Below are 27,250 nucleotides of genomic sequence, written 5' to 3'. Positions count from 1 at the left end.
ATCTTTGGGTTCGAAGCATCTAAAGAGTGCAGAGTTAATACTTAATGACAGAATCAAATCACATCTGTGGTATGTTTATGCAAATGTTTTATGAAGTCAGTGTAAAATCCATTGTCAGCTCTTATCAAACTCTTCCTTCTTTACAGTCGGTTCCTTTTGTTTTCCATGGAAGTACATCACAGTGTATTTTGACTCTGTGTTCTGGTTTGAAGGCAAAATTTCTTTCTCTGTATTGGATTTGTATTGTGTTTGTATAGTATTGAGTATTGCGCTTTTCTTTTCCTTCTTTAACAGAAACAAAAGTTGAATAATATACTTCTAGAGACAATCTATCATGAGACATAACAGAAAATATTGAGGTCAATCATTGGTAAACATAAAAAAATATTGATTCTAGGAAAAAGCACCAATTTTAAAAATTGTCACAAAAGGGGCGTCTGGGTGGCTCACCTGGTAGAGTGTGCACCCCATCTACAGAGGCTTGGTCCTCGCTGCAACGGCCGCTGGTTCAATTCTGACCTGCGACCCTTTGCTGCATGTCATTCCCCCTCTCTCTCCCTTTCAAGTCTAAGCTGTCCTGTCAAATAAAGGCCGAAAAACGTCAAAAAAACTATCTTTAAAAAATAAAAACACAATACAAAAGATTCTCGATTTGTTTCCGACTCTATAGACCTTTGTCACGGCAGACATGTTGACATGTGATGGTAGGAAAAGCACAGGTGTATTCAAACCCATTAATGATGGCTGCATTCCACTTAGGAGAGGCCCTGGTATTGTGCCCGGTATCAGATCTTCAGCTCTACTTCCATTGGTCCGGACTAGTAGATAGATATAGAGAGATATACTTGCTTTAGAATAACTACTAACAAAGTAATCTACTGGAAATGTGTGCATGTATGCATTTGATTGGCAAACGCAGTGCGTTGCTGGATGAAAAGCTGCCAGAGCCGTCTGTGCAGTGTTACTGTGAGTCTGAACATAGCCCCTCCAGCACTCATCCAGCCGGACCCAGACCACAGCAGGAAAGATAAACACAAGGACAGCACTTACACTTCATAGATTGGCCTGTGGTTTCACCATGGGGAGGAATCAGTTTCTCTTTCCTTGTGCTTTAACTTGGAAAAAAGCCTGTTGGCATCTTAATCCTGGCCAATACACTGTACTGTTATACTGTATGTTGTATGTTATCTGTTGTTGTGCACATATACTGTCACTAACTGTCCAACAGAATTCCTTCCATTTTTGTTGAAATCTCTGGCATGCCACACTGAAGCATTTCAAGCAGTGTGGCAGACACAGAGAGACAGATACATAAATACACACACACACACACACCCACACACACACACACTCACGCAGGCTGCAGATGACTGTAGTGTATTGAAAATAAAAGCGTGTGTCTATTTCAGTCGACGCCAGTCCAGTAATAGAACAAGCGGTGAGGAGGAGGGCTGGACACCAGTTCTAATTGCAGCCTTGTCAATTGCAGCTCTTTTTCTGCTCGTGGAAACACACACACACACACACACACACACACACACACCCGGGGGGGGTTTGTCGGCAGGGGTGCCTGTATCAGTTTTCAACGGCCTAGTAATAGATGCCTTGTGACTGATTTACACACACGCACACACACACACAAAACAGAGATTCAAGTTGTAAGAAATTGCATTTCTGTGTGTATTAATGCCATGTGTAATCAACGTGGACATTTCTGGTGGACACCACGTTGTGTCTCCATCTGTTACTGACAATGTTAATGATGATTTAACTGCAGTAATCTCTAAACTACATTTGTAGGGAACTCGCACTCCAAGCAGCTTTCAATCTGTCCTGGTTTCATTCTGCTTTGTGATCTGGGATCAGCTGCTTTCTGAGTTTCTTAGAGAAAGGACAGCTGGAGACGTGAGACAGGCTCAGCTCTACTTCTCATCTAGGTTGAATGCTCCTTAGATCTGATAGCTGACGAGGCGAGTTTGCATTAGTCCTTGTGTTAACCTGGTGAAGGCTAGTAGCTCCCTCTGTGTGTTCCCACTGTGTTTGATTAACAGCACATACGTATGCCATTGTCCTGGGCTGTCAGGAATGTGAGTGAAGCAAGTGGTAATGGTTTTGTTGGATCCACGAACCTGCCAAAACTACGGGGGCTTTCAGTCAGCTCCACTTTGTGCATTGTGACACTTTAGTTTTCTAGACTCTTATTTCTTATTTCTGCCAGATACTGAGACATCTTCTGGTCTACCATTTGGTTTCTAACTGCTGACTCCAGCTGTATCGGAATGCACAATACTCAAAACCTCAAGCATACATTTACTGTGATGTAAGACCAGGAAAAAAAGTGGATTTACAAATTTAAGAAACATGAGGACAAACAATCGTTTTCTGAAATGTCCTCTTTAAAGTCTGCCCTCCATATCTCAAGTCTAACTGTTCACAACTGATTTTGCAGAAATGCCTTTGTTGTGTTGGGTGGATTTCTAAATGTGCTTGTGTTTTGCTGTGTGTGCTGTCAAAGTGGTGAAGTTGTTCTCTTCATTTTCTCTCGGGGGCCTTGAGAGCTCAGCGCACTGCAAAAAAGACAAAAACGCAAGCAAATGAAGAAACATTTCTTCAGAAGAAGAACAATACTTCAGATTTCGGTGTCGGCCCTTACTGACAGAAGTTCCTGAATCTCGTTGTCTCTCCAGTAAGACGTTTTTGTTGGCGTCTTTGCGTTAGGGCCGGGTACCGAATTTGATACTTTTTAGGCACCGACCGAATCGCCTCCTTAGTATCGAGTATCGCAAAACGCCTCGTCATTCAATACACAATTTCAATACCTAAGGTAAGTAAATCTCAGCAGAATCAGTGAGCCAATCAGCACGCAGCATGCTTCTACCAAGATCTAATAATGTCTGTGATTGTCTGTCTAACGTTACACGTCGCGGAGACACGCAGGAAAAACTCTACGTTACACAGAGACAGGGCTCATGTAGTTGGTTAAAATGGATTTTTATCAAATTGTAATTGAAAAAAAATCATTCAGGAACCGAATCCAAGTCACAGTATTACCCAGCCCTACTTTGTCTTCTTCTTCACCCTCTGATGTTTTTCTTCTGGTTTTGCGTGAGCGGCATGAAATGTCATCCACGCGCCCACTCGCGTGCTGCCATATTCCATTATAACATAAATCATTTTAAGAACCCGAAGATAATATAGAACACAGTCTTCTTGCATTGGTGGAGCTCTCTCAGTCATCAGAGGGCTGAATGTCGCCACCCTCTGGGTCCTTCTGACTTTCCATTCAGATGGATACATTAAAGCATAATGTACATTTTTGTTTATCAAACTGCCAGAAATAGCAGGAAAATGCATAGATTTCTGTCAAATAAGGTAACAAAAACTCACTCAATACCCTGAACAAACTCAATTTTCTTTAGAATAATCCGGTTCAGGTCTTTCCTCTTTATTTCCAGTCCCATTTCACTGTAGACAAGCGAGATAAAGACCAGGGATGGGTTGCAGATGAGTCAGGTTCAACTTGCAGTGAAAGGAATACTGTAATGTTACAGTGGGTGGAATTCCCCTTCCAGGTGTTTACATTATTTTGTCCTGCTCTGAAGACAGTTATTCCTGTTCACATTTGGACACGTAACTTCCTGTGGACATTCCCATGTTTTGCCTTTTCCCTCCATCCTGTTTCCACCAGCTCCTCTCTTCCCTTCCCAACACGCTCCCAGCTTCTTACCTTCCACCTCTGGGTCGCAGCAGCTCGTCTGTTACTCCCTGGATGGAAGTGGGAGGTCAAAGGTCAGGGTCAGCTGGGGGATGTGGTGTCTTTGGGACATTAGAGGAAGTGTTTTACTTGCCCAGGTTGTTTTTTTTTCTTCTCCCTAAAGTTATAAAATATAACGATTGTATTCTACCATAGCTTGACAATATTCTGCACTATGCAAATGTATTTATTTATTACTCTGTGTCACCTCCTACTGTGAAATATGCCATTTCTACTTGTCCACATCTTATCTCATCTGTATATCTGTATATGTATTTTTTGTCTTTTTCTTCTTTTTTTACCTGTCTGTTTATAATAACGGTGTTAATAGTGTACATATTACTATTATTATTATTATTACTCTTCTTCTGTTTTTTCTATTTCTAATAATACTTTTTGTATATTTTTCCTGTGTCTATTCAATGTGTATTTGTATTATTCTGATGTGTGTGAATTTCTTTGAGCTGCTGTAACAAGGGGATTTCCCCAGTTTGGGATTAATAAAGTCTGTCTTATCTTATCTTATCTTAGCTGGCAGTTTGAATGTAAGTCTGTACGAATGAGCTTTTTATTATAATAATAATAATAATAATAATAATAATAATAATTTATTTTCTATAGCACTTTTCTTATCAAGGTCACAAAGTGCTTTCCAGAAAAACAGCAGATAAAAATCAGGAATAACCCAACCAACAACAATGTAGTAAAATATAAAAAACACCTGAGAAAATAAATGTGCACGCCAGCCTCGGTAAAGCTCTAAAGTCTCTGGTCTTTGTGTTCCCGTCTCAGGTGATAAACGTGGATGGCAGTAACAGACAGACTCTGCTGGAGGACAAGCTGCCTCATATCTTTGGTTTTACTCTGCTGGGGGATTACATCTACTGGACCGACTGGCAGAGACGCAGCATCGAGAGGGTCCACAAAGCCACGGCTGTACGGGAGATCATCATCGACCAGCTGCCGGATTTAATGGGGCTGAAGGCCACTAAAGTGACGGAGACTTACGGTAAAGCCTCAGTTATACTGGCCGGCGACTCCGTGGCGGCGGGCCTCCATGGAGGGCGCGCCATCTACGAGCATGCACAAAGACGTTTATGCTCAACGCATCGTTCGTTGCCGTATTCTCTGAAACACCAGAGGGCGAACAGGCAAAATAATCTGTGAATTAGCAAGAAGTAGTAGAGAAGAAGAGAGCGGAAGTTAAGGAAAGCAGGCTCCCTGACAACACAAGTAAACACATCCATGTTAAACACTGACGTACCGCCAGCCATTCCATTTATCTACTCTAATTATTAACGTGACATTAGTATCGTTTATTTCCAAATAGAAACTACTGTCTGCCCTGTGACTCTTTCCTTTTTTTTTTTTTTAGCTTTGACAAAAACAATTTGTCATGTTTTTCCAGCAAAATGGTTTATCTTTTGGTGTCTCTCTTTGACCATTTATTTAAGGCTGTTTGACTCCCTGTGGTCTGTACACGAAGAATCATGCCTGCTCTTCCCAGCCAACCATGTAGAACTGAAAGCGCAAGCGTGTGCCGAGTTACAAAGACTTAGAGGTGCGCGACAACTTGCAGCGCCTTTGCGCTGGAAATGACAGGCGTGGTGACGTCATTTTATGGCTCGCGCCTCGCGCCGGGAACACTGCGCGGCTACCGTAAACCTAGCTTCAGGAGGACAGGTTTTCAGCAGTATAACATTCTGAGTAAAACTGAAAGTGAGGAAAAACAATGTAAAATGCTGTGTGAAATAAATGTTTAAACTTTGGTTCCAGGTACAAATGGCTGTGCGCTGGACAATGGTGGATGCAGCCACCTGTGCTTCTGGTGTCGGCAGACTGTCAGCTGTGCCTGTCCCATGGGGATGGAGCTCCTCTCAGACCTGCAGACCTGTGTGGTGCCTGAGGCCTTCCTGCTCTTCACCAACAGGTACACTTGCCTGTCAATGACTCTTCCCCCCCCACTTTTTTTACTAAGTTTAACAGGGACATACAACTGGCATTAAAAATGACATTCAAAATGGTACATACAAACCAATTCCCTTTTTAGATGAAACAAAGACCAAACAAACATGACACATAAGACGCTGCATATAGTGTGAAACTGAAAGCAGGTAAGAAGCGTGATTCAATTCTGAAGGAGTACATATATATTAAAAAGGATAATGATAGGCATGATAGTAACAAAAAAAGTATTATTATATACACATACCTACTGTAAATTTGAACAGAGAAAGTAAATAGAAAAAAGAAAAGAAAAAAAGGAAAACACCAGTCAGTAATAGAATTGAAGGAGAGACAAAAAGAGAGTCTTAGCAGCCGCTGCTACTCTTCAATTAGTCAAACAGATGATCAGGACAAGAGCACTTGGTGAAAGGTCAGTCTGGGATAGCAGTGAAGCGTAGTTTCTCGAAGCCTGTCAGTGACTCTAACAGCAATACATGTGTGTGAAAACTGACCACAGCAATCCCACCAGTCGGTCGAAAAACGTCCCAGTTAGCGAGGAACTGCCGTAAACATATTCTTTGTAAATCTTTACAATCATTCCCCGAAAGAACTGAGCAGGCCTGTCTTGTGGCACCAACCGAATCTTCTTCAAAACTTGACATTTTCAGTTTGAGTGTAGGGTGAGGGACAATTTTCCTGGAAATGTACTTCTGTTGATTCAGACTAGTGAGGATTCTAACTTGCATTAAATTTGCAAAATTCTATTTTTCCTAAGGGACAACATCAGGAGTATCTCTTTGGGTACCAACAGCAACGACGTGGCCATCCCTCTGACTGGAGTTAAAGAGGCGTCCGCTCTCGACTTCGATGTCTCTGAGAGGAGAATCTACTGGACAGACATACAGGCCAAGGTGGGCTGGGCTGTACAGATGTACTGAAGTTTGAGCAAACACTATTTGATTTATGAAATGAGCAGGGTAGTATTTCTATAATAATAAGTATGGTGCGTAACTCAGTCAGAAAACATGTTGTGTTTATTTTTTCCTGACCTTAATGGACAGTGTATTTATTCCTCATTTAGAATTTTGGTAAGTTTATGACTTTGAATTGGACTCTGTCTCTTCCGCCCAGACGATCAGCCGAGCATACATGAATGGCAGCTCTGTTGAGCATGTCATTGAGTTCGGGCTGGACTACCCAGAAGGCATGGCAGTTGACTGGATGGGGCGTAACATCTACTGGGCCGATACAGGCACCAACCGCATCGAGGTGGCCCGGCTGGACGGCCAGTACCGGCAGGTTCTGGTCTGTAAGGATCTGGAAAACCCGCGCTCACTGGACAACCCGCGCTCACTCGCACTGGACCCAGCCAATGGGTAGGAATGACAACTGCAACATTGAAAAAACTGGAGGCCTTATCAGTAAACTTTGCTAAATTGTGCAAGATCTACATCCTGGTCAATTGACTTCCCTCATATAGTTTTTACATTTTTCAACTTCTAACATGGACAAGTGTATGAGGTATAGTGTATGGCACGGGTCTGCTACATTAAGTTCTGTTTTCTATCTATATCTATCTGTCTACTGTATCTATCTATCTATCTATCTATCTATCTATCTATCTATCTATCTATCTATCTATCTCAGGACAAAGTTGTGGCTGCAAACAGCTCAGCATTGGATAAGAACAGTTTAGAAGTGAGTCAGTGTCAGACACCTGTGTTATGCTGGAGGTCCGCGACTTTCAAGGGTATGAGTCGGTGCCAATGACCTCATGTAGCGTGTCTCCTCACTGTCTGAGGTAGTGAGAGCGGAGCGATGTCATCGCGTTGGTATGTAGGTACAACAGCCAGCGGGCCGCCTCTTTGCCCCGTAACCTCCAGCTGAGAGAGGGAGGATGCTGTTACCGCCACATTTAACCCTAATCAAACCAACCGAGACACTCACTGATTTACCTGTGTGTGTGTGTGTGTGTGTGTGTGTGTGTGTGTGTGTGTGTGTCTGTGTGTCTGTCTGTCTTTGTGTCCATGTTTCAAATTTATTTTGCTTGGATGGTTAAATTCAAGGCGTTTGTTATTACACTGGCAGCAGAGAGAGATAGATAGTGTGTGTGTGTGTGTGTGTGTGTGTGTGTGTGTGTGTTAGGTTCCTGTGCCAGCCGGTCAAACATCCTAACACATGTCACTCACTCGGTGGTATCTTGATGATGTCATGGCGCAGAGCTGTCAACACGTGTGCCTGAAGACATCTGATGTCATTTTATGATCACACACTTGCGCTCACACGTTAATAAAGACAACAACAAAGTTGTTTTCTTTCACAGAACTTGTCAAAACAAATGGAACAAAGTGGAAACAGATTCCCATTCTATGATGATCCATTGTATCAGAGAAAAAAAAAGGAAAACCACGGTAGCTCTTTGACATACAGAGATGGACAGCTTCCGCATGTGTCCCAGGTTGAAACTGTGTTTTGTCTCCACAGCTACATGTTCTGGACAGAGTGGGGGGGTCGGCCTCGTATAGCCAGAGCCTACATGGACGGCAGCACCATCACCACCCTGGTGGATAAAGTGGGCCGGGCCAACGGACTGACCATTGACTACGTAGACCATCGGCTCTACTGGACGGACCTGGACACATGCATGATAGAAAGCACCAACATGCAAGGTTTGGACCCACTCAGCAACACACTTTTCATCCAGGCAGTTACCATGCCAACACCCGAAGGCATCCTAATATTCTTTGTGCATCAGTCATATGGCTCATCTCTTTGTAGATAGAAAATTTAAACCTACATTCTAAACACACAGTGGTGGGCGCTGCTTGCCCAAGTAAAGTAATGTTCTCTCTGCACACTTTGAATTGACATCTTAAATGATCAAAACATACAACATGACCAGAACTGAAACTAAAACTTTATCAAGACTTTCTAACCATATTTCTTCCCTTTTAAGTGCAGGTTATTTACTGCCTCGGGCTCATTATTTGTTTGTTTGTCTGATCTCTAAAACTAATTGGCTGGATTTGCATGAGATTTGCTGTTTACATTCTCACACCAAATGAAATAAGAAACATATTAATTTAGGAGACTTTATGACCTTGACTCTAGTGCCACCATCAGGCCAACTCTCACCTGCCTCTCTCTGCACCACATATGCTGCCTTCTACATCCCAAACTATTATCAGTACCACTTATTTCTTTTTTGACACTGACAAATTAATTGCAGGCTTCAATGACAGGGTTTTCCCTACATTATAAGGCTTAGGCACAGCACCTAAGCCGAATGAATGTAAGTTTAAAACTAACTAAATTACTTTTCTCAGATCTGATGTTTGCAGTTTTGTCCCCAGTGGACTTCTTTAACAAGTTTTGTCTTTAAGCTTTTTAAGTGTTATTTATTTCTTATCTGGTTTAGCTTTTAGAGTGCTGTGTGTGATAAAGTTACATCAGAGGATTCAAATGAAAGGTTTCATTCCAAAACATAATTTTTGAATGTTCATTATCTCTTACTTGCCGGCCTCTTAAAAGGCAAAATAAATATTTTTTTTTGATAGATTTAATTTCTTCATATTCGTATACACACAGCAGTATCTTCTTACTGGACTAAAAGATAGATTTACCCAGACTTGGACCGTTCAAACTGATCAGCTATGCAATAATACCCTGAGTTTGATCCACCAGTCAGTTGTTAAACACTGCAAAGGATAAAGTAATACAAGTGTAATAATAATGGCCCAAAATATTGTGGCATTGCATATGTTCTTTATTGAAAAACGTAACACAAGGCTAGGGAAAACACAGAATTCTGATCATATACACACACCTAATCTAATCTGGGTGCTCGGATGATGACACGGTTGTGGTTGATGGCAGGATGAAGAGCAGGTGTAACGTTACAGATGTTGTCATGTCTCGTGCAGGCCTTCAGAGGGAGATCATAGTGGACGACCTTCCTCACCCCTTCGGTCTGACTCAGTACCGAGATTTCATCTACTGGACGGATTTCAACCTGCGCAGCATTGAACGGGCAGACAAACGCAGCGGACTCAACCGCACTGTGGTGCTGCAGGTATGGAACCAGCTTCAGTTATGGGTGAAGTGTCAGCTATTTTTTTACTGTTATAGAGACTTTCATTGATTCACTTTAGAGAGGATTTCAAAATATTACTGATCACTTTTAAAGCTCGTCAGGGTTTAGCCCCTGACTACATCACAGCAATGCTGACCCCGTAAGAGTCTGTTTACAGCCTTAGGCTACATCTCCACCGCTTCTAACTGAAAATAAAATAAAATATCAGTCAGAGTCCAGAGATACTGAGCTTTGCCGCTGTGACATCACTGTGTCCCCAGGGCCAGCTGGAGCTGATGCTGGACATCCTGGTGTTCCACTCGTCCCGTCAGGAAGGAACCAATGAGTGCTCCCATAACAACGGCAACTGTGCCCATCTGTGCCTGGCCACGCCCGCTGGGGCCCAGTGCCGCTGTGCCTCCCACTACACTCTGAACCCTGATGGGCGTAACTGCAGCTGTAAGTACACAGAGAAACACCAGTGTGTCTGGGAATCCCAGGACTGGCTGGGAAAACCAATGAGAAACATCTTCTCCTTCAATAAGTCTACTTCAGGGGTCCTTGAACAAGGCAGTAAAATACAGTGCTGCTGTTCTAAAATAAAAGCTGGTATTTAAAGAGCTCATATCATACTCCTTTTCAGTGTCACATGCGTGCTGATTGGCTCACTGACTCTGATGAGATTTACTTCTTAGATATTGAAATTGGGTATTGAATGATGAGATCATTTGCCAATACCCTACATTGAATTTCACAATACAGTATGCATTGAGCAACCTCCAGCCTCCCTGTGTGAACACTGTGTCCGCTCAGCATGCTCACTCCTTCACCCATCCTCTGTGCCTCTCTGCCTGCAGCTCCCTCCAGTTTCCTGCTCTTCAGTCAGAAGGCGAGTATCAGCAGGATGGTGTTGGGAGAGCAGAGTCCTGACATCATCCTGCCCATCCACGTCCTGAGGAACGTCCGGGCTGTCAGCTACGACCCGCTGGACCGGCTGGTCTACTGGCTGGACGGACGGCAGAACATCCGCAGGGCCAGAGACGATGGAGCCATGGTAACACTCTGAATGGATGCTGATAGGCGTTTCACTGTGAAACACACCATCAAACTAACATTAAACCAGTCCTTCATCCATGAGGATGATCCATCCTAACCCTGTACAGCTGTATTAAAGATAGAGCCTGTAGCTGGCTGCGGATTGGTGGATCTGCTGTAGCAGTGGGACGGAGAGCAGTCTGAATATGAAAGTGATGGTCTTGCTGTTTGTGCCTCCAGTCCTCCATGATCGGGAGCAGCGGCGCTCAGCCAGCGGACAACCAGCTCCACGACCTGAGCCTGGACCCCTACAGCCGCCACGTCTACTGGACCTGCGAGACCACCAACACCATCAACGTCCAGCAGATGGACGGACACACTGTGGGCGTGGTCCTGAAGGACGATAGCGACAAGCCGCGGGCCATCGTGGTCAACGCGGAGAAAGGGTGAGCTCATTGTCATTAATTCCACAGAAGCAAGGCTTTGTTACATCCAGCGGTGGAAAAAGTATTCAGATCCTTTACTCAAGTAATAGTACTAATACCACACTGTAAAAACACTACAGTTACAAGTAAAAGTCCTGCATTGAACATGTTACTTAATTATTTGGAATAACCCCTTGAGATGAAACCATCTCGTATACAAACATATGTAGAATATATTTCTTAATATACAAAAGAAGAATTTAAAAACACTAAACAAACACAAAAATAAGACCAATAACAACACTCACAGACACACACACACACACACACACACACACACACACACACACACACACACACACACAGATTTTATAAACTACATGTGTTTTGTGTGCAGAAATCTGAATGTGTAAAGTAACTAGTAACTAAAGCTGTAACAGATGAATGTAGTGGAGTAACAAGTCCAATATTTCTCTCTGAAATGTAGCGGAGTAGAAGTAGAAAGTGGCATGAAGAGAAAAGACTCAAGTAAAGTACAAGTACCTCAACATCTGGACTTAAGGACAGTACTGGAGTAAATGTACTTAGTTACATTCCACCACTGGTTACATCAACATGGTGTCCTCTGTGTGCCCAGTGTCCTACAGTAGATAAATGTGTGTCTGCCTGCAGGTACATGTACTTCACCACGGTGCAGGAGCGCTCAGCTAAGATCGAAGGAGCCAGTCTGGACGGGACGGAGAGGGAGTCTCTGTTCACCACGGGCCTGATCCGACCCGTGGCTCTGGCTCTGGACAACAAATTGGGAAAACTGTTCTGGGTCGACGCCGACCTCAAACGCATCGAGAGCAGTGACCTGACAGGTAGGCCTGTAACAGTTATTACATAATCAGTCCCTCCAGAAAAACGCGATTATGCGATCGCATAATTCAATGCATAATCAGCCAAAGTCCGCATATTCATGCGGGGGCCGCATTTTTTCAAATATGCTGCAAAATTTCGCCGCATAAATTGCCAATTTCCGCGCAAAATATGCGGTGCTTGCATGATTTCATAATCCCCGCATTTTCGTTACATATATCTTAGCAGAAAGTTGAAAAATGTTTGCGTTTACTTCACACAAGAGCAGCCATTTTCCCCTGTTGCCATGGGAACGTTATGAAGTGACGTAATTACGCAACGTGAACATCATCGAAAAGCAGGTGTTGGAGGTGGATGGTGGTGGATGTACTTTGAATCTCTTAAATTGGTATCAGAAAGCTATCTTAATATCTGATGTCTACTCAAATTTCAAGTGCTCCTGCTGTCTATATTATTAACGATTTTTGAAAGTCTGTCTCTTTTGTATCTTTTATTTCCCTCTGTTTAGCCTATTACTTTTATTTTTACTTTAATATTATATTATTTGTATATATTTTTGTATCTTATTTGTTTTCTTATTGCAATGACTGAATATCTGTAAACTATTTTTGGAAATTAAGTTTCAAAAAAGAAGGGTGTTGGGGGAATCACTTTTTCTTCTCTTTTTCATCAAACCGCATTTTTTGCAAGTTCCCACAATTTCATCGCATAAAATTGCATAAATATCCCGCATATTCCATCGCATTTTTTAAGAAAACGTGCCGCATAATCAAGGATTTTTGCCCGCAACAATCACAAAAAAACTCTGCGTTTTTCTGGGATGACTGCATAACTGTCTAATTGTCAATTTCTTTACTGAATCGCGGTGTCTTTGTTTAACTGCAATTCATTGCTAACATTAGCTAAGGTCTTAAGGCGTATGACTGGTAATTGTCGATTTTGTTTAGATATGCCAAATTGTAATTATATAAGTCATTATTGGTCGGACTGTATTTTTATATTATTATTATTTAAATTGTTAGTTGTTGGCACTTGACCCTATACACGTTCATATCAACAACAATGACATGGGGGTTACAGTTAGAAAAAAGTTTTTTATGATAATAAAGAGTTATGATACAGTGGAGATGTAGCCTGAATTGGCCTGGATATACAGTATTACTTTCATATTCTTTTGACATCGTTCCCCCTCCCCCAGGAGCCAATCGCATTGTCCTCCAGGACTCCAACATTCTGCAGCCCATGGGGCTGACCATTCTGGGGGAGCATCTGTACTGGATCGACCGGCAGCAGCAGATGATCGAGAGGGTGGACAAACAGACTGGAGACGGACGCACGCGCATACAGGGACGGATATCATACCTGACCTCCATCCACGCTGTGGAAGAGATGGACCCCCAGGAGTTTGGTACGCACCTCTGCCTCCAAAAATGCATTATACAAAGATACAGTGGCAAAAAAAACAATGCGCATATATATCAAAAATGATGTATGAAGTGTTTTTGTGTGTGTAGTGGTCTGGCAGGATGGTTTGTAATGACTTTGTTTCCTCTCTCCAGCATCCCACCCCTGTTCCCGCGACAACGGGGGCTGTTCCCACATCTGCATTGCTAAGGGGGACGGCACCCCCCGCTGCTCCTGCCCCATGCACCTGGTGTTACTGCAGGACCTGCTGCACTGCGGAGGTGAACAGCAAACCACACCAGTCAGACCCAAAGTTGCTCCCCATTCATTTGAATGGAGGTCCGTCATTTTGCGCTGCAAACAATCAGGCTGTCCCGTGGCGGTGCAGAACGGGCTGTTGTCCTCCACAGCGCTCTGCTCAGAGCAGCATCTTCCTTAGCACTCTCCATCTGACGTCGTCGTTACGAGTCACATTGCTGAGTAACGTTAGGCTATTTTGATGAGTTGCCTCTTCAGGGAAATGTGTGTGTGAGTGAATTTAGGTTAGGCTTTTTTTTGTGAAAAGGTAAAGCCAGAAAGAGTAAAGATGTGCTGCCGTTGACAATGTGGAAGCCAATTAAGGCGTCTTGATTCTAGGGGTGGGAATCACCAGAGGCCTTACGATACAATATCATCACGGTACTTATGTCACAATACGATATTATTGCGATTTTAAATATATTGCAATATTCTGCGATATATTGCAATTCATTACCTTTTTCCCAACTTCAAATTTTTCCCAATTTCAAATGATGTCCCCAAAAGGAAACTTTGTCAACATCTGTTTGTTCATCTCACTTCAATTGTATTTGTGCAAAATCAGATTGTCAAGCAGACAAACTGACCAACACATATATAATTGATAAAGTATTGCCACGGAAATATTGCGATACTATGCTGTATTGATTTTTTCCCCACCCCTACTTGATTCACGCTGGCTGGAACTATAGAGCCTCCATGTTTTTATATGTATTATCTGAACAAGTATAGGAACAGTTCATAACCCTCGGCTACACGAGGGACGCAAAAGACACTTAGAAATATGATTGGAGCAGCCGGGGCATCAAGACTAAAACACATCTGTAGACATCCCATTGGAATCGCCATTTGAAACCAACTCCAAATAAAAAAAATAAGTTTGGATCTGATTTCCAAAATTCACATTTCATCTGTTTTTTTTATTTTGCTGTCCAGACTTTCTAAAATCAATCTGGATATGCCACAAAACAGATATGGGCTGGCAGTTGGAACACACAGTCAGTCTGGAGAGTTTACAACTACATGGGGAAATAATCCAAGCAGTTTAGCTTAGTTTATATCAATCACATAGATACATCAGATACATAACATAAATGGTAAAAAACTAAAACTGTCACCTTAATTCATACGGTGTCATCTTAACTCGTTTATATTCAATACTGACGCAAAAGGTTGAAGCATTTGCTTATTACACCGACCCTTTTTACATTCTATTTTATTCATATTTGGTTCTTAGGTCCCTCAGAATCTTATCAATATTATTACATGTATTATTAATATTAATAAACCTATTACATGCAGAGGATATTTAAACAACGTGGGCGCTGGACAGGAAACTGACAACTGCGTCGGTCTTAAACTAGCAAAGACACTTGGGTCAGGCTTTGCGCTGTACTGCGTGCGAGATAGGGCCCTTCATCTCTGATTCCTCCTCTCCTCCTCCACTCTGTGAACATGTTGCCTCCTCTCTCTCTCTCTCTCTCTCTCTCTCTCTCTCTCTCCATCAGAGCCTCCCACCTGCTCCACCGAGCAGTTCACCTGCTCCACCGGCGAGATTGACTGCATTCCCATGGCTTGGCGCTGCGACGGCTTCCCCGAGTGTGACGACAGCAGCGACGAGGAGAACTGCCCCGTTTGCTCCGTTACCCAGTTCCAGTGTGATAAAGGAGGCTGCATTGATGCTCAGCGGCGCTGCAACGGGGAACCGGACTGCGCTGATCACTCTGATGAGCAGGACTGTGAAAGTAGGTTCACACTGAAAGTATCAGCTCAGTTAACGTGGAGCTTTTCAGAAAGTTAAGAATCAGCTAAGTGTTCCTGAAGGCACCGTCCTAATGGATTTTATCCAGTAAAAGGTGTCTTTAAGAGACAGCACATTCAGCAGCCTCTTAACCCACACATCACTTATATACAGTAAAGGAAGTGTACAGAAAGTAAACTAGCCAACAATATAACAAGTCCAGCTGAGAGGATGAGACCATTAAACACACAACTGGTTGGATCCTTTACTCTTTCTACAATGGGAGGAGAGTTCTTTACTTTTAATACTTCAAGTACAGTATATTTTACAGACTTTTACTTACATAACATTGTCAATGCAGGACTTTTACTTGTAACAGAGTATTTTTACAGTGTGGTATTATTACTTTTACTTAAAGTGCTCATATTATGCTTTTTGCCTTTTTCCCTTTCCTTTATTGTGTAATATATTTTGTGCAGGTTATAGGTTTACAAAGTGAAAAAGCCCAAAGTCCACCCCAAAGGGACTTCCCATCTCCAACAGAAAACACTGTTCACAAACTGCTCCAAACAGCTCTACTGTAGTCCAGCCTTTACTTCAGAGACAAATGTGGGTCACTTATAACACACGTTATAATGCTCGCCTAGCTGCTAGCATGGCACGCCCTCATACTCTGCTTCTGACTGGCTAGTAGTCCTTACCTAGGTACTGTCAGGGCACGCCCTCATACTCTGCTTCTGACTGGCTAGTAGTCCTTACCTAGGTACTGTCAGGGCACGCTCATACTCTGCTTCTGACTGGCTAGTAGTCCTTACCTAGGTACTGTCAGGGCACGCCCTCATACTCTGCTTCTGACTGGCTAGTAGTCCTTACCTAGGTACTGTCAGGGCACGCCCTCATACTCTGCTTCTGACTGGCTAGTAGTCCTTACCTAGGTACTGAGCATGTGCGACTCCCAACAAAGATGGAACAGAAGTGAGAGGTCTCACTCTGTAGCTAAAACAGAGAGCTCAACACACAGGGTGAAAAGAGGAGCTGCAGCAATGTGCAGTACAACTAAAATATGGTGTTTTTTGAAAATTAAACCACATAAATGTATTCTGATATAACCTCTAAATACAATTATGAACCTGAAAATGAGCATCATATGAGCACTTTAAGTAAAGGATCTAATTAACTCTTCCACCCCTGTACGGGATGCAGGAGTTTTCTACCCAGAAGGTCTATGCTAACTGCTGGGTATAATGGATAGCTGTTGATCTCCGTCTCTGTTTCTTGCTCTCCTCCAGTCATCTGCCCTCCCAACCAGTTCCGCTGCGGTGACAACCAGTGCATCACTAAGAAACAACAGTGCGACAACTACTCTGACTGTCCCGACGGATCAGACGAGCTCGCCTGCGGTAAAAACACTGAAACAGGATACAGTAAGCACACATGTATTGTCTCTGGTTGAGTGCCTGTCCCTGACTCTGCATCCTCTGTTTCCTGTTTGTCTTCCATGTGCAGAGTACGTGTCGCCCCCCTCCAGTGGCATCCCTAACACCGGGCCCAACACCATCGGCCCAGTCATCGCCATCATCCTGCTCGTCTTTGTGGTCGCGGGAGCATACTTTGTCTGCCAGCGTGTGGTGTGTCGCCGCTACAAGGGCCCCAGTGGGACTTTTCCCCATGAGTACATCAGTGGTACGCCCCATGTGCCGCTGAATTTCATCGCCCCCAGCAGCTCGCAGCACGGCACCTTCCAAGGTAGGATCAGACACACAGCAGCAGACCCCGACTAGGGCTGCACAATTAATCGCAACTTTATCGAAATCACGATATGAACTAGTGCAATATCCAAATCGCAGGGGCGCGCAATATTATGTGTCAAACCATTCAAAAGGAAGTATGGTGGTGCTGCAGAGACGTCCCGGCCTACAAATCCTATCCTACGGAAAACATCTTTGTTTGGTACAGATCCTCGCAAAAATCACACTATAATCATTTACATTTTTTAAGATTTAATATTAGTCAATGAATATGAGAATAATGATACAAACATGATCATTCCCTTCAATATCGTGAATCATATTGCAATCGCAGTATCAGTCAAAATAATCACAATTAGATGTTCCTCATATCTCAGAGTAACTTCCTGTCCGTGTGTCCCGTGGGTTTGTCCACCGTCCCGCCTCTTTAGGAGACTCGCAGCAGCTCCTGAGTGGATTGAGTCCAATGGGAGACATGAATGCAAGCACAGATTATGAGCTATTATTTTGCCCCCGTAGTCATCAAAGTCAATATTGGAGCCATTCTTCACAAGCCACATATTTCCAGAACGTTCTGACACTAAAATGGCATTTTTCAGACGGAAACATTGGAAGAAAATTAGTTCCAGACCTGGTTCTGTCTAAGGACCAGACTCTCTTCAGATCTGGCAACACAGAGAAGCTAACGTCAGCTAACGTTCACAACGCCCTAACATAACTAATGATCTTCATTCTAAATATGTCTTTTAGCGGTGTAAATACCCAATGTTACCAAAGAAAATATTAATAAAGTATACACATATTACTTTTCATCCATACACGCTATGTTCACTACACTTTCAAACAAGGCTCATTTAGGAGACAGGAAGTGTGTACCGTTTCATAGCATTGGTGTTTAATGTGCTCTTTAGTAATAGAAAATCTTTGGTTTAAGTCCATTCAAATAAAGTCAATTTAGTTGAATTATAGTTAATAAGAAAACAATTACACGTGTTTCAAATACTTGATTGTAATGTTTTAAAATCTTTGAGTCAAGAGGCTTTAAGGTGGAGGGAAAAGCATGCATATGTACAAGTTCACCATAATTAGATGCAGATATAATTGTAGATTCTATAATTGTTTTCTGACTAGCAGAACAGAAACATGATTTGTTTCTATCCAAAAATTCATGTAGTCACATTTTGTTTGCTAGTCAGGTGTTCCACATAAGTCTGTGTCTACCAAGTATCTGCAGGGTTTTTCCTGCACTGAGGATTTTTTGGCTCACTTTTTTGGTGCACAAGAAAGTGTGTATTGTTTATAGCACTGGCGCAGCGTGTCATGTGCTATCTTTAGCTTTAGAGTGACTCCTGTGATATGGTGTGAGTGAAGTGTGAACTGTGTGCAGGTATCTCCTGTGGGAAGTCCATGATGAGTTCAGTGAGCCTGATGGGCAGCAGCAGCAGCGGAGCTCCTCTCTACGACAGGAACCATGTGACCGGAGCCTCGTCCAGCAGCTCCTCATCTACCAAGGGAGCCTTCTACCCTCAGGTACACACACACACACACACACACACACACACACACACACACACACACACACACACACACACACACTCACTCACTCACCACTCACTCTACTCACTCCTCTCACTCCTCTACCTCTCTCTCTCTCTCTCTCACACACACACACACACACACACAGGCAAGCAGACACACACACACACAAAACACACAACACACTCTCACACACACACAGGCAAGCAGACACACACACACACACACACACAGGCAAACAGACACACACAGACACACACGCACGCATACACACGCACGCACGCACACACACACGTACACACACACAGACACACGCACGGTGTGCGTGCTGTTTCCTGTCCACAGTGAAGTAACTGTGGACATCCTGTGTGTAGATCCTGAACCCCCCTCCGTCCCCGGCTACTGACCGCTCTCTCTACAACACCGAGATCTTCTACTCCTCCAACAGTCCGTCCACCACCAGGTCATACAGGTAACACACACACACACACACACACACACACACCTCTGACTCTGAGATTGCTTTGGTCGATAAGCCATTTTTTATGCTTTTTCATGCTGAATGATTTATTTCCGAGCACATCTCTGCTTTTGCATGATTCTTTGTGGAGAAACTCTGTTTGTCCATTAAACACACCCTCCTGATCTAATCAAACTGTGTGTCCCCATCAGACCCTACCACCCAGTCCGAGGGCGGCCCCCCCCACCACCCCCTGCAGCACCGATGTCTGCGACAGCGACTACACCCCCCACCACCCGCCGGTTGGGCTGGCGTCGTCGGCGGGCCGCTGGAAGGCCGCGGGCCACGCCCCTCACGGCAAACACAACAAGTACTACATGGACCTGAACTCGGACTCGGACCCTACCCCCACCCACCCCCGCTCCCAGTACCTGTCGGCGGAGGAGAGCTGCCCCCCGTCCCCTTCCACCGAGCGCTCCTACTTCCACCTGTGCCCCCCGCCTCCCTCACCCTGCACCGACTCCTCGTGACCCCCCCATCAGCCCCGGAGCCCTGTGAGGAAGGACGCAGTCCACCTAATGCAGGAACTGGCTTCGTGTGGCCCGCAGACCCAGGGAAAGAACTCCAAGGGCCAACTTCCAGCCCTGGGGGGCCCACACGTGTTATATCAGCTGCTTAGGCTCAAGTGCCTTGCTCAAGGTGCCTACGTCCCACTTTGGTTATTTCATCATTCCAGTCATCTTGGAGCTGTCAGGGTGACCACCATGTGATCAGTCCTCAGTAGGGCTGGGTACCGAATTCAGTACGTTTTTTAGGCGCCGACTGCGCAGCCACCTTAATATCAAGTATCAGAAAACGCCTCGTCATTCAATGCCCAATTTCAACCCCTAAGGAGTAAATCTCATCAGCTTCAGTGAGCCAATCAGCACGCAGCATGCTTGTACCAAGATCTAATAATGCCTGTGATTGGCTGTCTGTCTGTCGTCGCAGAGACACGCAGGAAAAACTCTCCGTTACACAGAGACGGCTCACGTAGTCGGAGCTGGGAAATACATAAAACAATTTGTGACATAATGTTGTAATTTCTCTATAAAATTGGTATCGAAAAAGTAGGAACCGGTATCAAAGTAACAGTATTGGTATTGGTACCGGTATCGGAAATTAGTGAACGATACCCAGCCCTAGTCCTCAGTCTGTCGCTCCGCGTGTCCCGCAGGGCGCGGCGAGGAGAAGACCAGCGCCCTCTTCCATTTTCATCCCATCAAGAGAAGGAAAAGGTGCTTTGCCGGGCTACTTTTTTTCCATCTGTCCAAATATTCAGTGGGCCTAACTCCTCGCCTCACACAGCCCCCCCCACCCCAAACTCGCCAGCATGGAACTCACCCACTGAGAGAGTCAGAGAGAGTTCTCCCTCCCAGCGTCCTCGTTGGCAGACCAGCGGCAGGACTGTACATAGTGTTAAAATAATATGAACAAAAGTAAATCAGAGAGGAATTATTTTACTATTTTATTCACGCTGGCTGATCCACCGCTCCACACAAAAAAAAGGACAGAAAGATGAGTGGATGGATGGATGGATGGATGGATGGATGGATGGATGGGTGGGTGGATGGATGGATGGATGGTGGATGGGTGGATGGGTGGGTGGATGTGGATGGTTGGATGGGTGGATGGATGGGTGGGTGGGTGGATGGGTGGATGGATGGGTGGATGGGTGGGTGGATGGGTGGGTGGATGGATGGATGGATGGGTGGATGGATGGATGGATGGATGGATGGATGGGTGGGTGGGTGGGTGGATGGATGGATGGATGGATGGGTGGGTGGATGGGTGGATGGGTGGATGGATGGATGGATGGATGGATGGGTGGATGGGTGGATGGATGGGTGGATGGATGGATGGATGGATGGATGGATGGGTGGATGGATGGATGGGTGGATGGATGGATGGATGGATGGGTGGATGGGTGGATGGATGGATGGATGGATGGGTGGATGGGTGGGTGGATGGGTGGATGGGTGGGTGGATGGGTGGGTGGATGGGTGGATGGGTGGATAGGATGGATGGATGGATGGGTGGGTGGGTGGATAGATGGATGGATGGGTGGATGGATGGATGGATGGTGGATGGATGGATGGGTGGATGGATGGGTGGATGGATGGATGGGTGGATGGATGGGTGGATGGATGGATGATCGGACGGCTGTGTGCATGAGCACGTGTGAATGTTTGGTGAATTTAGACCGAAATCGTGGATGATGAATGAATGAATGAATAGAAGTCTGAGTGAATGAGTGGATGGAGTGAATGAGTGGATGGATGGATGGGATAGGGCCAAGATCAAAGTGTGAAATCTTTTTTTGTATGTTCTGAAAAGTGTGTCCCTCACTTTTCACATTGTGAGTCCCTTCTTCACACCATGAAATCGCCGTGACAACAACATACCAAATGAATATCAACGTGTAAAGCTATTGTACATATGTGTAATGAAGTCAGTGATCGAGATGTGAGAAGTGAAAGCTTTTCATTGTGAATCTGAACCTCTTCCATCACATGTTCTTTCCCCTCATCGTCCCGTTTACCAAAAGTAGGTTTGCTGCTATTGTGTACATACTATCTCAGTCACTACCACTTGTAATTACACACAAAGCCCGCATTTACCACTCACATAATGACCGTAGATCATGAAGCTATTTTACAGTTAATAACAAATTATTCTTATAGCGACTTGTGTTATTCGTATTTCTGTTTGTGTGTAGATCGTTATGTACGTTTCTGTGTCTGCCACCATGTTTGGTTTGAAGGAGTCTTTTTTTTTTTGGGAAATAGAAAAGCGAAAGAGTTCCAGCTGAGACATTTTTATCCAGAGCTGTTCCAGGAATCAGCTGAAGGTCTCGGTGTGCTTCAGATGCATCTGTCGTCAGTGTTTTGGTAGTCTGGCATTGCCAGCTCTATCTCCACAGCGCTGCGGAGGAAGGTCTGGCTAGTCCACACATACATTCTGGGAAAGGAGAAAAAAAAAACGCTCCGGGTTGTTGGCATTTCTTTAAACCAATCACAATCGTCTTGCGCGGCGCTAAGCTCCGGACGCAGCGGCGGTGGCTCTGCTAAATAGTCTCAGGAAGGAACTGGTTCTGGTGGAACATTTACTCCCCACAAAAGAAAACGCCACACACAATATTAAATGAAGTTAAAGGGGCGCTATGCTGTTTGGGCCATTTCTTCTCTGTTTTCTCTCTATTTGCTAGCAGGTTTCTCTATAGAGCCCCCCCTCTACAGGTTTCTCTATAGAGCCCCCCTACAGCTCCTATGTTTCCTCGTGTCTGACTCCTCTCTCGGTCAGTCTGCCGTTTCCTCTTCCTCTGTTCCTCCGACGATGCTTTCCGAGCTTTCTGCTTCTTTTTCGCCGGCTCAGCCGTGACGATAGTGTGAAAAACTCCATCGCTACCTTGTTCTTATAGCTAGCCGCTTCCTGGATGTGTGGCGAGATCTGATATCACGCCATACTTCCTGACGCTGAGGCCGCCGGCTCGCTGGCCCAAAGTTGCGAGGGTGTTTTTTTCCGCTCACAGGCGCTAGGGGGGAGCGAGACGACCACCATTCAACTCAAAAAAAGTCACATAACCATTCCACTGACTCCGAAGCTGTTCAGTTAAGCTAAATTAAGCTAAAAACAACTGCATAGTTCCCCTTTAACTGTTGACACAATCCAGTACCGTGAGCTATTTAAATGAGCTGATACATGGTTAAACCTCATTGGCTCTTACCAGTGTATCTCTGTGTACTCCGTCCACAGCAATCCCACCAATCGGTCCCAAACGTCCCAGTTAGAGAGGAAATGGCGTAAACATAATCTTTATAAATCTTTACAATCATTCCCTGAAAGAACCGAGCAGGCCTGTCTTGTTGCACCCTCCAAACTTTGTTTCATAACTTGACATTTTCAGCGTGTAGCTCGCTAGCTCGAAGTCTGTTGTTGTTTCCTGAGGCGAAGGGATTTGAAGAACAGCAACACACGGAGAGAGGAAGAGGAGGGTCAAAGCCTGGTCGTCAGGCTTTATCCTGGAAACGTACCTCCGTTTATCCAGACTAGAGTTTGGGTGCTCTCGACACGATGACAACCTAACACCCTGTTTTAGTCTGAACGCGTCCCCCTTTCAGATATTTACTCTAATGTGTCCCGCCCAATCTGATTTGAATTGTTTCTTTTTTTCCTCACAATTACTTGATTCTCTCTGGAAAAATACAGGGCTGCAACTAACGACTACTTTAATTGTTGATTCATCTGTCGATTATTTTCTCGAGGAATCGATGGTCTATCAAATGTCAGAAAATGGTTAACTTCCCTACATTAGTAGCCTTTCACCCTCCCCCCCCCGCGCTCAGATAAAAGCTCAGTGATTATCATCGTGTACTGTCGTGGTCTAGCTTTAGGCTTTGGAACAAATTATATTCAGCCGGCTATGTGGAGACAAACTGTGCTTTCAGGGGGCTTCCAGCACTTATTATTGTTATATTATAACATTATCAACACAGGACCTAGCAACAAAAAGTGTGAGACATTTGATGCACTTACAGAAATAAAATATGATATTATTTCCAAGGAAATAAATGGAGAAGAAGCAAAATGTTTGGGCTGTGGAGGTTTAGCAGTAGAAATCACCCCGAGGTGGTTATAGTGTCAGAGAGAGTTATGTATTACAGTGTGCCATGTAATCAGAAGAGAAGACACCAAGCTTCCTGCCATCTTTGTATTACTGCTAATTGTAGCCATTGTGCCAGAGAGCATTCTGTAGTTTACTGATAGAAAAGGATACCAGCACTTTGGGAGGTGGGGAACGTTTGGAACTGGCAGTAAGCTTGTTGCTGATGATGTCGCCGAGGTCTGGTGACTGGCTGGAGATTTCCAGAGAACACAGCTGCTGAAGTTGCGTCTGTTATGTGTCAGTGGGAACTCTGAGCTGCACAACTCTTTTATATTAATTAAGGGCTGTAGGCCCCGCCTCAAACCACTGTCAGTCAAACTCCTTAAAACCTGTATTTGTTGTCTCAGTTAAAAATGCTTTGTGGAATTTACACTTGTGACATTTTTTGTATCAAAAGCATTTTTATATAATAAAGGTTCTATTTTAAGGAATTTGGTTGTGTCTGTGTTTAGCTTTGAGTTGAAGGTCAATGAATGCTGAACTTTCCCTGTTTTTCCTGTACAAAGCAGGATATATATATATATATATATATATATATATATATATATATATATATATATATATATATATATATATATAATGTTGTGTGTGTGTATTATGTTTATATACATACATATAACACACACATACTGTATATGTGTGTTGTGTGTAATATATGTTTATATACATACATATAACATATGTGTGTTGTGTGTGTAATATATGTATGTCACCCTTCTCTCTAATTTATGTGAATATTTTATATTTTAGCTCAGAAGTTATGGTTTAACTTTTAACAACGTTCTTTCACCTTTCTCGGATTATTCATGTCTCTCTCTCTCTCTCTCTCTCTCTCTCTCTCTCTCTCTCTCTCTCTCTCTCTCTCTCTCTCTCTCTCTCTATAAATGGAGTTAATTGGGCGCCCAGATAGCTCAGCTGGTAGAGCAGGCGCCCATATATAGAGGTTTACTCCTCAACGCAGTGGACCATGGTCGACTCCGACCTGCGGCCCTTTGCTGCGTGTCATACCCCCTCTCTCCCCTTTCATTTCTTCATCTGTCCTGTCAAAAATAAAAAGGCCGAAAATGCCCAAAAGATAATCTTACATTTTTTTATAAATAAATGGAATTAATTGTGTAGGAGCTTAAAACATAATATGCAAAATTATAGAAAACTTAGTCCAGACCAAATACTGCTGAATAAAATAGTGAATAAATAAATATTCGCAAAACATTCATTAGAATAGTATTTATATCAAGGTAGTACCGACGACAGAACCGGTAACACAGGAGCTGCATTCTCAGCTCTGATATTCAAAGCGTTTTGTTGTCTCACCACATTCTAAAAGAGACTAAGACGCTTAAAAAGTAGGGCTCGTCCGGGATTTGAACCCGGGACCTCTCGCACCCAAAGCGAGAATCATACCCCTAGACCAACGAGCCACCGTGAGAGGATCCAGAACGAGTAGGTAATTATACCTCTACCAATGCCATGGTTTGCTATGTTATGTAAGGCTGCCATCTATTGGCGAAACAAGTAATTGCAATATATTTGATTTTGACTTAGTTTAGTTAATATGTAGTTTAATAAGTAGTTCCTGTAATCCTCCTTTTATATAGTTTGCTTCATTTTAATGCCTATTTTTCTTGTTTTTCTGTGTATGTGGGTGGAGGGGGCTACAACTGCATTTTGCTGTACTGTATGAACTATATCATTATGCATACACTGTATTGCATACAATAAAGATGAACCTTGTACGTTTAACATAATAATTTCAATGGGTAAATATCAAAAACAAGATTTTTTTTAAGAGAATAGCTGAACATATTTTTCTTACGAAAGGATGGAAACAAAACAATCCTTTCAATATGTCTCTGCGCTATGCTCTCACTTGCTCTGTTGTATATTGTGTATGAATCTCTGTGTACATAGTCTATGGTCTGTAGTGTGTGTCCCTTCTGTTGAGGCAGACAGAACCAGAGCACAATAATTTCATTGTGTTTCTAATACAAATGTCAATAAAGTTGAACTTGAATTATGCACTTAAGGTTAACATTTCCTGATTGGACACGCGGAAATGTCAAAACCAAGGGGGGGTAAGCTTCGCTTCAGAACTCAAACCTCCTATGGCGCCATTTTGATGCTACAAAACAATCAACTCCTGTTAGCATTCCATTGACTCCCATTCATTTTGACGTCACATTGACAGCGAATAACTTTACATCTGGAGCGTTTAAAGACTCTATTTGTCCATTTTTTATTTCTAAAGAAACACGACAATGTATAAAAGGCTCCATTACCTTGTAGCTCACGTTATGGCTCCGTAGCAGACGCTTTTATAACAATAGGCTAACGATTGGGTCATAACCACGAGACTTACTGTCACACAGTAGAGGAATTACCGTATAGTACAGGAGAAGCTCTCAGGCAGATTGGACTTCCATTAGCTGTTTAGGTTTAATGACTAATGTTAACTAGCATGTTAGTGATCAGTAATTAGCCTGTTCCTATGTTATCTCCTTACATATACCTACGCTCTCCATCTCTGTAAGATTGGGAATGATTGAGATTTCTCTCGGCACAGCTACCAGAAGACTTCACACTTTCAGACAGGTTGCTCACGTCACATCTACGTCTTCAAGCTCAGTTGGAGGCTGCTCAGTAACGCTAACCATGCACTGCAGCCAGTAGAGCTCTGAAAACAACATCAAAGATGGCCGCCCTCATTCACCCACCTGCAGATGTTGTGCATGGAAAACTTTGCTAATTTTGAAAATGTTATGGTAAGAATAGCATTTATATTGTTAATAATTCTTCAATATGAATATTTACTGGATTGAAGCAACTTATAATTACTTATCAAATGTGATAGGCCTACTGCAGGTCTTTAGAGCTGCGGGACCACCAGCGATCTCAGCCTTTTTTAAATTTATTTTTAATATCATTTTGTTTAAGCGAGTGCTAAGGGTTCTCTGGGTACACTGGACAACTGAGACTCCTGTAGAGTCAATTCTCATTCCAGGGAAAACAGCCCTGAGCTGCATCTGAAGTTTCCACTCTGCAGTGTGTGCTTCCTCTCTGGAGTTGGTCATATGTTGCACCATATGTCATGTTCACAACGATCAATGTCCATGTGTTTCCTTGGCTCGTGAAGTGTCACTCTCATAGGAATCCATTAGAGCTTTTAATCCATGAGACGGCGTCCAAACTGGCTCAAGGTTGGATAAAGAGGATGTAACGTAAAGCTTTAGTCAGTCCATCCAGGATTTAGCGGCCTTTTTTTGAG

General features: G+C 43.6%; 1 protein-coding gene and 1 non-coding gene across 2 annotated transcripts in view; one reads left to right on the top strand and one right to left on the bottom strand.

The window, feature by feature from the left end:
- Positions 1 to 20,809, top strand: part of lrp5 (low density lipoprotein receptor-related protein 5) — a 70,282-nt gene extending 49,473 nt beyond the window's left edge. Inside the window, 19 exon segments of the mRNA XM_039807586.1 lie at positions 4,547 to 4,763; positions 5,531 to 5,684; positions 6,477 to 6,612; positions 6,833 to 7,077; positions 8,186 to 8,370; positions 9,625 to 9,773; positions 10,055 to 10,232; positions 10,631 to 10,827; positions 11,049 to 11,254; positions 11,906 to 12,096; positions 13,293 to 13,502; positions 13,654 to 13,779; positions 15,304 to 15,540; positions 16,826 to 16,936; positions 17,043 to 17,282; positions 18,672 to 18,814; positions 19,195 to 19,292; positions 19,493 to 19,512; positions 19,515 to 20,809. Of these exon segments, the coding sequence (XP_039663520.1) occupies positions 4,547 to 4,763; positions 5,531 to 5,684; positions 6,477 to 6,612; positions 6,833 to 7,077; positions 8,186 to 8,370; positions 9,625 to 9,773; positions 10,055 to 10,232; positions 10,631 to 10,827; positions 11,049 to 11,254; positions 11,906 to 12,096; positions 13,293 to 13,502; positions 13,654 to 13,779; positions 15,304 to 15,540; positions 16,826 to 16,936; positions 17,043 to 17,282; positions 18,672 to 18,814; positions 19,195 to 19,292; positions 19,493 to 19,512; positions 19,515 to 19,810 (3,339 nt within the window). The 3' untranslated portion in view covers positions 19,811 to 20,809.
- Positions 20,810 to 25,334: 4,525 nt separating this feature from the next.
- On the bottom strand, positions 25,335 to 25,406 carry trnap-ugg. Its single transcript has one exon. It is a non-coding gene; the product is annotated as a tRNA-Pro (tRNA).
- Between the last annotated feature and the right edge of the window lie 1,844 nt (positions 25,407 to 27,250).

Source organism: Perca fluviatilis, chromosome 8 (genome assembly GCF_010015445.1).
Source record: "Perca fluviatilis chromosome 8, GENO_Pfluv_1.0, whole genome shotgun sequence".
NCBI classification, from domain to species: domain Eukaryota; kingdom Metazoa; phylum Chordata; class Actinopteri; order Perciformes; family Percidae; genus Perca; species Perca fluviatilis.
This window is presented reverse-complemented; position numbering and strand designations above follow the sequence as displayed.